Source organism: Opisthorchis viverrini (assembly GCF_000715545.1).
Source record: "Opisthorchis viverrini unplaced genomic scaffold opera_v5_37, whole genome shotgun sequence".
Classification (NCBI taxonomy): Eukaryota; Metazoa; Platyhelminthes; class Trematoda; order Opisthorchiida; family Opisthorchiidae; genus Opisthorchis; species Opisthorchis viverrini.
The window spans coordinates 398,071-412,047 of record NW_008751693.1 but is presented as its reverse complement, the minus strand read 5'-3'; the positions used below and the strand labels follow the sequence as shown (position 1 = coordinate 412,047).

Genomic DNA, 13,977 nt, shown 5'->3' with positions numbered 1-13,977 from the left:
GGCTAGATGGATAATCGGTGACTGAAGAGTGGTTCACAACCGCTCTTACCCAACACACTCTTTCCAGTATAGCCCGCAAAATGAGCTGACCTCCAAAATCCAATTCAACACCAAAATGATAACGGATTCAGCAACCATTTAGATGGTGTTATGTTCAGAAAATACGCATTCAGTATACCGCGTAATTCTGGAGTATTCACCCGGCTTACCGTTATTGCCGAGGTTTACTAATGTGATACAAACACTAGAGTTTGGAACCTAAAGCATAGTTTATCATAGTTACCGCGGATATTTTTGTGCGACATTCATGCAGATCGCCTGGGAGAGGAAAAAAAGCATCAGTAGGGCAAAAACGGTGAGCACAAAATGTACAAACACGAAGCTCATGTACTTCAAGCGCGAGGTAAAATCAACTAACAATTACCAATGAAGAAACCTGTGACCGACGTTCCACAATATGGAACAGAAAGCCCAATTGACAGTTACTGACAATGAATATGCCATTTTTCAGATGACCGCGGCGCAAGTGGTCATTAGGACAATGCAACCAACCACCTCAGCATTTGCAAGTGAAGGTACAAGTCGTGGCACGCCATAACCGGATTGGGGGATACGAAATAAGCGAATCCTGTCGACAGAAACTGACATCATCTACTTCCCTTTGTTTTAACGCAGGTATTCACTGCCATTCTGCGATATTATCCTGCATAATATTTCGCATGCTGCTCACCTTTCTTGCACTGATGAGAGACAGTCCGAACTGATACCACGTATGGAATTCACCATAAGAAAACTTGAGGGATTTTTCCAAAGTCTGTAAGGCAAGTAAAAGTTGGGATACCAGAGAAACAGGTATATGCTTGCAGCACATTTGGACAGAGTAGAACGAAGCACAGGTTATTAAGTAACACTTTATCCAAGAAATCGCGAAGATAGCTTGTCTACTCAAAATTAGTCCAACCAGTGAGGATACGATTACGATATTGGAGCAGAAACATAACTATACTGACAGAGGATAACTAGAATCAAGGCAAATGAGAATGTCTATGATTAGAACTAATCGGACTGAACTGACATGCTACAGTGTACATTGAAACACGGAACACGCGTGTGTCCAGATAGGATAGCTCGGGTGAGTTTAGTGGCTGTCCATTAGGTGACAATTCGTTTCTTCGCCGAGCTTGGCAAAGAGATCCGATGCTACCTGATCAACAGCCTGTGGAGCACGCACAATTGCAACATTACGTGATAGTAGCCAAAGCCTATGCACTGACCCCACTGACATTAGTTTTTGTCAGGTTTGTTCCCTTAATCCACTTTGGCTTCTGTCCGGATTTGATGTTTCAACTAAAATCTCAATGTGTCTCAACATTTTTATGCAATCCGATCAATGGTCTTGCTCGCCAAAGGTCTTTTTCACATTCGTTGTCCAAAATCACTCCGGAGATGTGGCCCCTCCTTACTTCAACATGTCTGCATTTGGAAAACGAGATAGCTAGATAAATTAGATATGTCAAAAGGCGAAGCTGATAACCATAACGTTCATGGTTCCAACACTACCCTGGCTACCCAGTACCCCCTGAAGAAGCCAAACCATCCTGACAGCATCTCAACCCTCATACTTCACCTGGGTTGCATGAAAATGGTGCTATGACCAAATGTTTATGACTATTACTTGACGACAGCTATGCTAGAATGATAAACAACGCCAAACATAGAGACGTACGTACGGGCATACAAGAGGGATGAAACCGGTGAGAATACGGGGCGGACCGAGCGGAGTGGTTATAGCGCGAGTTTACTGACCGAAAGTCCGTGGTTCACCCGGCCTCTACATCTCGACTTCCCCTGTCTAGGCATGGGTAACCTGGTAGTATCCCAGCCCTCGTGCTTCCTTCGGGTGGCGTGGCAGCTAGACACTAGTAGGGTGTTACGGTTGAACGATTTTCTCATACCGGATGCCGCAAAAAATCAAACAACTTCAACCGAGTTCTAGGAGGAGGGTGTGAAAAATTCAACGAAACCAAATGAATGGCTTGTAGCATACCATACAGCCGAGTCTGAGATGCAGCCATTAGGGAAACAGTAGCTTGGTATAAAGTACTGCATCTTGAACTATCTAGATTTCTTCTCTAACTCCCTTTGCCCCAGACACATTCTTACACTCACTGTCTGTTTCAGAAAGTGTGTGTGTGTGTGTTGGGGTTTCAACTGATGCCATCGCGTGGAGTGTGATAATTTCACAGTAGGTATAGCTGACGAACAATACTCAGCAATTAGACGATCTAACTGCGTTTGCCCCTTGAGTTACAGGCTCAGAAGTAAGGACATTCTGTGTATGGAACAGGACTCGGATCCATAAGAAAGCTCTCCGCTTGCAAGAGATTGACAAGCCCTAGAATAACTGAAGAACTTTCACGTTAGAAAAAATGGTTCCGTGATCAATATGGACATGATCTGCAGAGCTGTACGCTAATATGCTCCAAACATATCTCCTTTTATAAAATGACCGGAAATTGGTCTGATTTTTTATTCAAGATCGTAATGGACGGAGATGTCCTGACAGTGAAACTGTACCTTGGACAAAAATCCGTAATTCCCCGTCCTTGACAGTGCGATAGCCAACAAATCATAAACGGCACACATATTGTTTATCGACTGCATGATCCTCATATCGGACATTTCGGATGGGCGATTGAGAACGACCTCCTGACTGGCCTGTCCGATGGAAGGCAGAAAAACAATTGTGGACAATAACATGAAAATGCCTGAAGAAATAATTCACTCAAAAAATTCAAAGCTGAGTTGAATCCGCGGTCTTGGAAGACAAACGGAACTGGATGTTACAAAAAGGGTGGCCAGTCCGTAAACAACCGAGCACAAGCCGAAGATTAATTAGCTACAACAAAAGCATCAGTATGGCACCCAGGACACTATCCTATCGAACCAAGACAGTATGCAGGCTTACAGAAACGACCATCGTTCGGTTAGCACAACCGAGAACTGTGTAAGGGTGTATCAAAGTGTTACGAAGACGGGTTGAAAAACAATACTGTATCCACAGCTTAATGAATCTCACCAAATGAGAATATTCCAAACAGATAACCTGTTTTCGGTACAGACACATTCTTCAGTACCCAAAATGAACGACTTGTTGTACCGCTGGCTGACTGACGATTGACCAGCCTATGCAATCAGTCAGTGGCCTGAGATTATTGACAGACTCCATGCTTTACTTGTCTGGTGCTGAACCCGTTTAAGAGGCCGCTGAAAAACACCTCTCAGAGTATAGAAATTCACTTGAGAAAATGGTTATCGCCGAGAAAAAGTCACTGGGTTCCATAGCATCCCAGTTCGGTGTTGGCGAATTCATTCCATAATCGGTTCATTGAACAGCCAAGTAGCGAGGGAATCGCCAGCAGCGGTAAAAAAAATTGAGTACATGCAACACAATCAGTCCAGTTACATCGTTTTTTTCTCAGCACGGCGGAAACATCTACCGTTGGTCATGACCGGTCACGATAGATCCTGGCAATGAGATCACATGCTCAAAATGTGACCATTACATAATGGTCCCACGATCACAGATGGTGAGGTCAACGGTGATTCTGTGAATATGTAACTGTTGAATAACGTCACCATTACTTATGCAAAACGGAGTAGCAGCCCAATGTAAAGTCGAGTACGACTGCTGGTTCGGACAGACAATGCAATGTCTTCATTGATGGAGAAAATGTGGCCATATAGTTATCCCGTTCTAATCAAGTAACGAACATAAAACATGAAAATACGAAACTGCGATCGTTATTTTATCCAAGCTATGGGGCTTTCTATGCAGGTGACCTACGAGTCGGTATCAAAAAGCGGTTGCAGAGGCTCCGTTTAAGCATGGGATGCAGCATGAATAAATAGGTTTCAAATAAGGCGTTTCAGCATAAGCATCAGCTGAGTCTGGTTTGTAAAAATCATGGACTATTACTGTTCACGTTGGACTGTGAAATCAACTCACGATGTGTTCTGAGATGAGCAACATCAGTATCGCTTCACGATACAAGGTGTCTGGAACCATCCGTCCTGGTGGGTAGCGATATGGCACAATTTGCTGAAAAGCATTGCAGTCAGTGAAAGGAACAGATTGCGAAATTCCGTTGGTGAGTTGAGAATTATTCTTCTCAAAAACGTCCACTCATAGACACTCTCAAGAAATGGTAACCAGCAGACCCTAGGCAACAGATCTTACCAGATAAAAGTGTATTGCAGTTGAAAATGTATTCAATTCAGTTAAAACTGAGTCAATTATACGAATTACTAGCTTTCTACGTGATGGGCGATAACGAAACCTTTACCAGTTTGTTAATTTGATGCTTGCGCACGGTTAGGAATGACAAACAGTGAGCTCATGTGGTCAGACCCCCGCTAAAGGTGATGTAAGTCCGAAGGGATGTGATCCTGAAAACCGACCTGGTGCGACAAGCTCCCAAGAACGACCTCTTCGGGAAGAAGCAGTCCCCAAGCAACAAGATAGAAACAAAAGTCTCCCAAAAAGAATGGCACAATTTTGAACGTGTTGCATCCAAAAAATATGGTACGCCGGTAGGAACCAAAATAACGGACAGTCATATCAGGATCCCAAGACTGGAGCGACAATATTTTCGAGAAATAGGCTCATTTGCAAATCGATTTGGTTCTCACGAGAGACTCCACTGAATCTCTCGTTTATGATATTCTCAACAACTTTGTGAGTAGTTTCCTTTATGGAGCGACAATAGTTACAAGAATCAGTGTAAACAAAGCGTGGTGTTCAATTTTCTTATCCACATCATACGATAACCCAAAATTCAAGTCTAGGAGGACTTTAATAGTAGCAGCCTCTTTAAAAACGAAGCAGCCCTCAGTCAACTGACGAAGGCAAGTACAATGTGTCAGTTGTTGACGTGCTGAATTAATGACCATCGTACTAAAAAAAACATCGAGTCTTCGAGTATTCCTAAGCCTAATACCATGTCAGTGCTGGTTCACTTGTGAACACCGTCTGCATCCCACGCTTGAACAGTTGAATTTCTGATTTCGATGTACCCGATTTATGACTGGCGACCGAAATCATCCTAACTTACGACAAATTCCGGCATACTTGTTCAGTTTCACAAAAAAGCTGAAACCCTGGAAAAGCATATAGGCGAAATACAATTGCTGCTTACCTTTTGCTTCGCTTCGGCATTTTCTGCCGTTAAATCATGTTTACGGTACATTTTCGTGCACAGTCCCCGCAGCAGAAGCTCTGCAAACTGAAACGCCAAAGACTGTCGAAGGATTCTGGTTGACGGAGTCTCAGAGTAGCGCATGAATCGGCGAAACAGAGCGACGGCGTCGAACACAACACTGAACAAGAAATTATTCAAAAGATTAATGAGTGAACGAACTGAAGATAGGTTAGAATGGAACTTCAAACGACAAAACGTTCAGCTACCTTCGATGGAAATTAGTGAAGCACCTGTTTCCATCAGAGTTATTCAGCACTGAAATTACCGTGGCCACGCAAAACACTTCATCCGAGAAGTTAAAGTACACTCACTAGTAACTACCAGCATTTTCAGACCTAGAACACCTTACCGAATCAGTAATGACAGCTACGAACGGTGAGAGGTAGCAGTGTGATCAGCAATGTGCGCTTAAAAACCGGTCTCTTCGAGGTTGCTCCCAACATCCTTGCCCTTTTTATTTAGGAAATCCCCTCTAAACAAATCGGAGGTGAGGGTAAGAGCGTGCCGCATCCAAACGACAGACAGTCCGTAGCCTATCTGGTGAAGCTGGCTGCACCCTGCTGTCCAGCCATCAAAGTAAACTGTTCTCGACAGAGTTCAAAGGTGACAGTCAGATAGTCATGCTAGTTGATTTGGTTACTTGGGTTCAGGCTCCGCCAGATACCCTGCGGACAATATGTTTTCAACTATGAGCCTGATGTGTTGCAGGTACGTCGAACTCATATGGGGTTTCATTTTACAGACATTCACAGTTAATCTCAACGAAGTATACAGGCGAACTTGTACAACCCGACGTCTCCTCACTTCGACCTCCTATCACCTATCCTCTGTATAGATAATAGATAATGGCGGTTTACTGGTGGTTTTACCATAGGAACTTTACCACCCAGTCATAAGGTTGCTGTCATCCCGAACGCCACAGTAAATGCAGCTGTTATGTCCTCACCAAAACCATCAGCCATCATGCAACGACCCCGCTACTCGCAGTTGCGTCAACAGAGGGTAGTCGTGTAAAGGCAAACGTTAAAACTGGGGAAAAGCTAGGCGGTATGTGGCACGAAAAGTGCTTAAAACCCCCCGTGAATACTCTTGTTATCAGCCACAGTACATAGCGACAATCATGAAGTTGTAGTCTCCCAGAAGTTATTTCTGGAATGATACACATTCCAGCAAAGCAAATCCCACGGGCGATAGGCGAAGTGGTCAATATCTGTGGCTTTCCAGGTGGCCACAGATCTCAGTGTCAGCTAATGAAATTCCAAGCTGGCGTTACTTGGTTTATTCAAGAGTTGATGTGACAGTCTCCAATCATGTTTCAAACCAAATTTTGGGGAGCAAATCGCTCAGACGTGGCACTGTTTTGGGCCATAGCTACAAAAAAACACGAGGCCCGAGAAATGAGATATCACCATGTCATTCAAGCTTAGACAGACGTGAATAAAACACCAGGGAAGTATTCCAACAATGAACAATACGGTTAGAAGCTCCCACCTAAACCTATAGGCGAACTCGTGCACGCGAATTTTGAATTTCTACTCAGCGAGTCTTCGTCATAACATAAAATCACCGACAGTTGGTTTATTGTCTCCAGCACCGTACCATGGATTTCCGGCTAGACGGTAACGGCTATGATAGCACCTTTTGGTTCTATTACATGAGAATTAATCAAGCGCAAAAGCGCACCTGGCTTCCCGGTGTTCTCGACTGGGAAACATTTTATGGCAAAGTTGTAGCCAAGTAAGATGACACTTCAAAGTTGTAAATCATAAAAAGTGATCGTTTAACTTGGGGACTGCGCCTACTTCATGAGCCCCAAGAAGAAAGAAACCGGTCGCAGGTTGTCGAAGAGTTTTCAGCAAATATACACTCATTTGCAAACTAATTTGATTTTTCGAGAGGCTCACCTGGAACCCATCTGAATCTCTTGACTTTGATGTTTCCAGGCAACTGGACGTGCTACACCAGGCTGCCTTATGTTTCAGTCGCTACGATATTCGAGATATCGCGATACATATATTTTTTGTAATGCACTACTCATAAGGTTGCTGAAAATTCCTCGACAGCCCACAACCTTGTGAGTAGTTATCTTCATGAAAAGTGATCGTTCAGTTGTAACACTTCCGGTGCCTAGCTGCCGTACCAACCAAACGAGGCACGAGGGTTGAGATACTGTCACGTTGCCCAAGGCTGGACAAAAGCGGTCGAGATACTGAGGTTGAGTTTGAATCACGCAGATTCCGGCCCGTAAGTTAGCGTCCTAACCATTGAGCTATCTCGAGCTCGAAAAATAACCGCTTGTACTGGAACAGGCCACGATGTGTATCAATCAACAGAAAAGTCTGGATTCTTCTCCGAGCTCAATTCGCAGTTGGGGCTCAGAAAGATCCAGATTTGCAAGTTATGTTCACCTTACCAAAATATCAGATAGCAGTAGTGAATACTGTTGATTGTCAAAAGCATAATTTAGGCCTATAGAGTAAGCGACGGATCCGCACGGCACAACTCGTCTCTCCGACAACCACAACCGGGGCAGCCCAGAAGGAGCGGTTTACCGTTTTCAAGACTCTCGAGACTTACAACCGTTTGCATTAGGCGTCAAGAGTTTAGAAAGCCGCGTGGTACTAGCCTTTTCAGTGTGAAATCAACTTGGCATTAGGACGTAATTAGAACGCCGCCTTCGATTTCGAACAGCAATGGAGGCCAACGCTGAAAATTGCATCGTGTTTTTGATGTAATCTCAGAATCGCGGCAGCGACTGAGTTAATGGCACAGGTGTGCACAAACTTTGGTCGACAGTGTTGAATGCTGCACGCGATCGATCTAGCCTATACCCAGGAGGTTAAGCTCGAATAAATAGGTAGATAAATCCCCGATAACAATGGCCTACTATCTCGAATAACAGTCAAGTTCACCAAATAAATTACGCTTACCTGCTAATGTATCTCTAGCGGTGTCAATCGTTAGTGCGAATGGAGATGGTCATAATATCGAAAGCCGTATCGAGCTGCAACCGAAGCGTGCATCCGTTTGTTCTGCCGCATGCTTCCGGAAATTCTCGACCTGATTATCGTGGCAAGAACGCAATGAAACGTAGGTCCCGACTGCTTTCGTCTGCTTCATGACCTCAGGTGTTCGGCCGGGTTCCCACGTCCGACGAGGGCTTTCTTTTTGCCCGCATCGACTACGTACTGAGTGATCGTGCCTTGGCCAAGAGTGCGACCGCATAAAATGCAATTTGCCACACCACTAACACGCCAATGAAGACATTACTCTATGAGAACTTTCCGCCAAGTAAACTGCTTCAAAGTTGCACTGGTAATGCTGAAAATGAAGTTCGATGATGGCCGTGTCGTGTCTTAGGTTCAGAACACGCTGGCATTCATGAGTGATAGCCTATAGTACTAATTCTGGGGACTTCAGTCTTGTTCGGTAGCCTGTTTCTGAATGTGACTGAAAGCAACATGTGAAAAGTAGGCACCTGAGATGGCCTTCCGTCATACTAGATATCTTGAATCGTTCACATTCACGGCTGAGTCCACCGTCATAAGTGATGTAATCATCCGACTCTTTGTTCACACCTAGAGCGAATATTGAACAAAGACAAATGTTCATCGAAAACCGATGAGTTCTGCTGCACAGTTTAGTATAAGCTGAAATCTCGCACTTTCTTGGCATTTGGATTAGCGTGTGTATCCGTTGTGCCAAGTATTCTTAGCAAAATATGCATTCACCAAACGTCATATTTGTTCATAAATTCAACTTGGAAAATGTCTCCATAGAGTTTCAACTATGCATCGAAGGCCAGAAAAGCATCAGATTTATAATAGAACCCCATGAAGCTCCTGGTGATCGAGTCAACGGAATTTTCAGCTGCAGCAGGACGCGGCTTCCGAATTGTGAGTTGTCGCGTCAACTTCTTTGTACGCTTCGACAGTTAGTGTCACAATTGTGTGGGTTCGCGTGTTGAAAATCTGTTGTAACTGACTGCAGACCCCGACTGCGAAACCTTAACGATAGGAAAATACTCGTTCAAAAAAGAACACGACAGCTTCCTCGCAGAAATTCTGCAAAATTACGAGGTGTGTCGTGGTATTTAGGGCACACTTTCGGCCTTGAATGACTGATTGGCACCGCTTCTAGGACGTGCCTGAGCACCTCAGCACTATCAGTTGTCTCAAGTCGGCTGCTTCAATGTTTAGTCGATAGCCCGGCGACTCGGCAGCTTCTCAGAAGCAAGTATGGAGGAGTTGACGGTTACCAATAAGTTTAGGATATCTGAAGTTATCTTCCGAAATGTGACAAGACCCACGCGAATAGTCTCCATCAAAATGAACATATAAATTTAACAGAACGCATGAAGGGGGAAAGATAGATATCTAGCTTCCAAATTGGCAAAAATATATATAAAAGAAGAAGTGCATTCGTCGTGCCATTAAAAATAAAATTCGATTCAAGCGTCAATTTGCAACAGATGAGGTTATTAAGATTCTATTCGTGTGGAAATTTTACTGCCTAATTAGTCGACTGAGGACTTACCCGGACTGACATGTCAATGCTATAAGCCGCTGTATGGCATTGAGCACAACCTTCGGAAAGCTGATAGAATTTGTGGAAATATCTGGCGTCAGCTGGTACAGCTCTTGAAAATGGCGCACGGATATGTCCCCGCATAGATTGTAACATGATAATGCGGTCGCTTTTTCAACATCCGTCAACGGTCGTCTTGTCATTTGGGCCAACTCTTCGGTACATAGTCCTTTAAGGAAATTAAGTGAAATAATCATAAAGATTCACATACCCATGATAGCGAGTCCCTCTGCAAGGAGCCGTCCAAAGCGTGAATTATACTGTTCGAGTTTAACCAAATTAAGTTTAAGCTTCCCCAACACCTCCAGAGATGCCGTGAAGCTTTTCTGGAGGTATAATATCTTTCCGTGTAAAATCGTTGCCTCGGACTTGTACTGATCATCTGGCGTTTTCAAAGCCTCGTTCAGATAGCGTTCGCATTGTCCGAGATCTTCATCCGATAAAAAGCTATGCTCAAAGTTCTCCAACTTGCTTTCACACATAACTAGAGAATACAAATAGGCTAGCAAAACAGTAATAGTAAAGTATCACTGTACACGAAAAGACTTACACAAAGCTGAGTCATTTTTGTGAGGAGAGATCACCTCCACCGCTTTGCTCCAATTCCCCTCACTTCGCAGTTTCTCGATTTCTCCTTCTATCCGTCCTTTCTTCGCTCGGACACCTTTCGGGGCTGCCATTGTACAGGTCGCTCGTGTGTGGAATTGCAAAATAACAAACTAGCTATTGCTGGTGTAAAACGGAGTGATCCCTAGGATACAAAAATCCTGTGTTTTGAAAGGTGGCGCAGATTTTCGATAAGAATGCGATGAATTAACTGAAAGTGGACAGAACATTGGAACATTTCTGAGCATATCTATTTCGCGGGAAAATAAATAATAAAAGTTTTGCATGACCCACAATATGTCAAAGTTGTGGATTGGATCTTAGGGGGTTAGCTAAACGATCGTAAATCAGGTCGTGTGTAAACAATGTTATCTTTAAGCTTTAGTTGCGTTTGGAGAGTGCATACCAAGCATAAGTGGGACTCCACCACGGTACATCCTGAAAAGAAAATGTGAAACATTGAGGTAGCTCACATGGTAAAACGTTCGATCTGGTGATTACCAAAACAGCGTCTAGAATACTCTGTTGATGAAGTGCAGACGACACTGTCAGTAGAAGCCGGTCCGAACGGAAAACCAGTATTCTCACTAACCCAACCTCAACTGTTGGTGGAATAGTATCAACCATCACCCCTGAAATATGTTGCAGAAAAGCATGCTATGACATGAGTGCGGTGAATCTCATTGTTCAGGGACGCCATTTCAAAATCCGATTCTCGGATATCGAAATAGTGGAGCAGGTACCACAACTGATGGGAGAGGAGACAAACTTCGGGGCAGCGATTGCGGCATCACGTACACACCTGCTGCCTTTAAGCAATGCTCCGGAGGCACCGACGTTCAAACACAGACTCCAGAGGTCTTCCGAAAAGGGCGACCACGCCTCTGGTCCACGGAATAGACATGGAGTTGTGAACACTCTGTCCTTGACAGTCCAGCTCACGTCACGTCTGTGCTACATATAACGCTGCCCCGACCTTCCCGGTTAGGGAATTGATTCCATCTTCCGCCAGCCAGTCAGAAATTACGCAATTGCCAAGATTAACTCATCCACCTCCAAGCACGGGGTTTGGGTTTGATCCAACCCAACCTGGATGCAGCAGTCCAAATTTTACACGCGCGCACGGAACTGAGCAGCAGAATTACTTAAAATAGTTTGTGTTCTGAAAGGGTCCGATTTGAAAACAGTAATATTATCAGTGTCCTCAGTATCCTGAGCAAAATCCTGGGAGTATTTCCATCTCCGGGTACGGAAAACTCTGGCAGTACAATGAAGCAGAAGGGGGACATAAGACATATTGTCTGACGCCGGTAGTTGTGGTGAACTCAGGAGGGCTTGTTGCATGCATCCACATAAGACATATGGATCCTCTACGTCAAACAAGGGTTGCAAAGGGACAACATTTATCACCAGGCACCGTCACAATTCCGAAAGATCAATGGAATTACAGCTATCACATCTAGAAAAACGGTATTGTTGTACTTACTTTATCACCTGACCTACAATTATCGTCTTTTGCCGGTCTGACTTCAGTGCTACAACGATCCCGCGGGGCATATTGGCGTTCCGCAGGGTTCAACCACGCCAAAGTAGGGCCGTTCCACGTTCGCCGACCAGAGTTCGCCAGTTGTATGTTCCAAATGAGTGGCAGCCGATGACCACAATAACTCTTGTTTGGATTATTCGGTCCAACTGTCGAGGCGTCCTTTTTTATTCAAGCTGGCTGCGCCAGATTGCTGCGAAACCTGCTTGACCTGGACCTGCTGGGATATGTCCCCAAGATTTAAGCAGCGCCACTGTTCGGTCTGATATCCAGTGCATACGTGAGCATGGTATCACCGCGCCACACGCAAAACTCCCAGCACTGTGCAGAGGTGCCAATCGCGTCTCACTGAGACTTCACATATGGTGACGGGCAGTTGGGGAATACTCTCGAAAATGATTCTGGTAAATTCCTCTAACATCCGAATCTGAGTCTCTCAATTGCCAAGCGATTTATCCGCACCTTATGCGACACTGGAGGACGAAAGCAAAAGTGACTCCGGGCAGGACCGTGGTCGGTATCTACAAATGTGTTCCAAAACGACCAGCAATCATTTATTGTCCCACGCCATCGGCAACCGGTGGCTATATGAGTTATTTGAGTTCGAAGTCAGTACGACGTTGGAGGACACAATGTTGCCAGAAGACTCCGGCTATTTCGGAAGTTAGTATGGCATAAAAACAGCCTGCGACCAGCACACAGATGAAGCAATCTTGCCCATAGCCAGTACGTACCGAATCCCATTCATAAAGACTACCTAACTGAGTATCAGATGCGCTAACCATGTCTAGTGGTGCATTCAGACCTCTGAGCTCTTAGCTCACCGCATTCAAAGCGTCATAAAACTGGTCTTTGATAGTGTCAGAGGTACGGTCGGTTGGATCGGACATCAATCGACTTGCTGCTTGGGAGAATACCTCACGGACGTTTCCAGACGAACCGCACAAGGGCGACTAGCAACGGATATCCGGTTAAGCAAGGATCCTTCCGCTAGGTGACCTAAGAAGATACCAACCCCTGCACACACTGCCGCAGCAGCATCTGGATCGCCAGAGATACGCAGAAGGAAGGTAGTGGAGAGTGATAGGGCGGTTACCTCAACAACCGTGTTTGGATCTTGTTTATGATGTACAGCACAAATCAATGTCAAGTGGGTCCATTGTGAGAGCAAGAGCAGCTTTGTAATCTGCTTGCTTCAGAGTGTGGACATTGATGGCAGCTAAATAGATTGAGCGTCCAGGCTTGAAGGTTGTCTTCGAGATGCTTCAGGATGTCGGGATCGGTGACGCGCAGATGTCGCTTGCAAAACTGATTACGGACCCACGGAGGGCCTGGAGGGCCTACAAGGAGAAAGTTGTTAATGAAATGGGTAGAGGAAAGAAGGGAAAGCATGTGAAAGAGGAACGATGGGGGCGCCAGCAGTAGCTTTTTTCGCTTATTCGCCCTGGTGTGCGCAGCAAGTAGGGTGAACCGGCTGATGGCACTATGTGACGGCCGATGTGGCATGTATGTGTAAATGTATGTGTAATGTATGTATGTGCATGTATGTGTACATTTAATCATTGTGCATGGGCTAGGATACTGACAGAGCGCCCACATCTAAACAGGGGAGCACGTTTAGGGCTCCTCACCAAAGCCTTTGGCTAGAAAGCCTAACCGCAAAGCAACGATGTTTGGCGGAAAATGAAAATGCGTTTCAATTTTTACAGAACAAGTCAACACACATGTTCCAATCCCACACCTGGAGGACCAGGAGTCTGTGCTCTCTAATCATTGATCAACCTGGTATGAGGCTGCGAGTATCGTGCGGACACCTCACAGTACAGCTCAATGAGTCGCGGAGTTGACCAACGCGGTACGTTCGAAATCGGTTTCGTTTCTCCCTCGTGTAAATTCGTGAAAATTTTTTTCGTTGTTCAATCTATTCACAGAGTACACACGAGTAATTGTTGAATTTTATTACTCTAACAAAACATTTGA

General features: G+C 44.8%; 3 protein-coding genes across 3 annotated transcripts in view; 2 read left to right on the top strand and 1 right to left on the bottom strand.

Moving 5' to 3' along the window:
• T265_02821 (hypothetical protein) overlaps window positions 1–8,488 on the top strand; it is a gene marked incomplete at both ends in the record, with an annotated part of 13,240 nt that extends 4,752 nt beyond the window's left edge. The window contains 2 exons of the mRNA XM_009167165.1: window positions 5,912–5,969; window positions 8,390–8,488. Coding sequence (XP_009165429.1) covers window positions 5,912–5,969; window positions 8,390–8,488 — 157 coding nt within the window. The remainder of the gene's footprint in view (window positions 1–5,911; window positions 5,970–8,389) is intronic.
• Window positions 1–10,528, bottom strand: part of T265_02820 (hypothetical protein) — a gene marked incomplete at both ends in the record, with an annotated part of 39,658 nt that extends 29,130 nt beyond the window's left edge. Inside the window, 7 exons of the mRNA XM_009167164.1 lie at window positions 731–814; window positions 2,578–2,718; window positions 4,010–4,102; window positions 5,199–5,379; window positions 9,798–10,017; window positions 10,060–10,350; window positions 10,399–10,528. Coding sequence (XP_009165428.1) covers window positions 731–814; window positions 2,578–2,718; window positions 4,010–4,102; window positions 5,199–5,379; window positions 9,798–10,017; window positions 10,060–10,350; window positions 10,399–10,528 — 1,140 coding nt within the window. The remainder of the gene's footprint in view (window positions 1–730; window positions 815–2,577; window positions 2,719–4,009; window positions 4,103–5,198; window positions 5,380–9,797; window positions 10,018–10,059; window positions 10,351–10,398) is intronic.
• Window positions 10,529–13,827: 3,299 nt separating this feature from the next.
• The window catches only part of T265_02819 (hypothetical protein), a gene marked incomplete at both ends in the record, with an annotated part of 68,627 nt that continues 68,477 nt past the window's right edge, over window positions 13,828–13,977 (top strand). Inside the window, one exon of the mRNA XM_009167163.1 lies at window positions 13,828–13,852. Coding sequence (XP_009165427.1) covers window positions 13,828–13,852 — 25 coding nt within the window. The remainder of the gene's footprint in view (window positions 13,853–13,977) is intronic.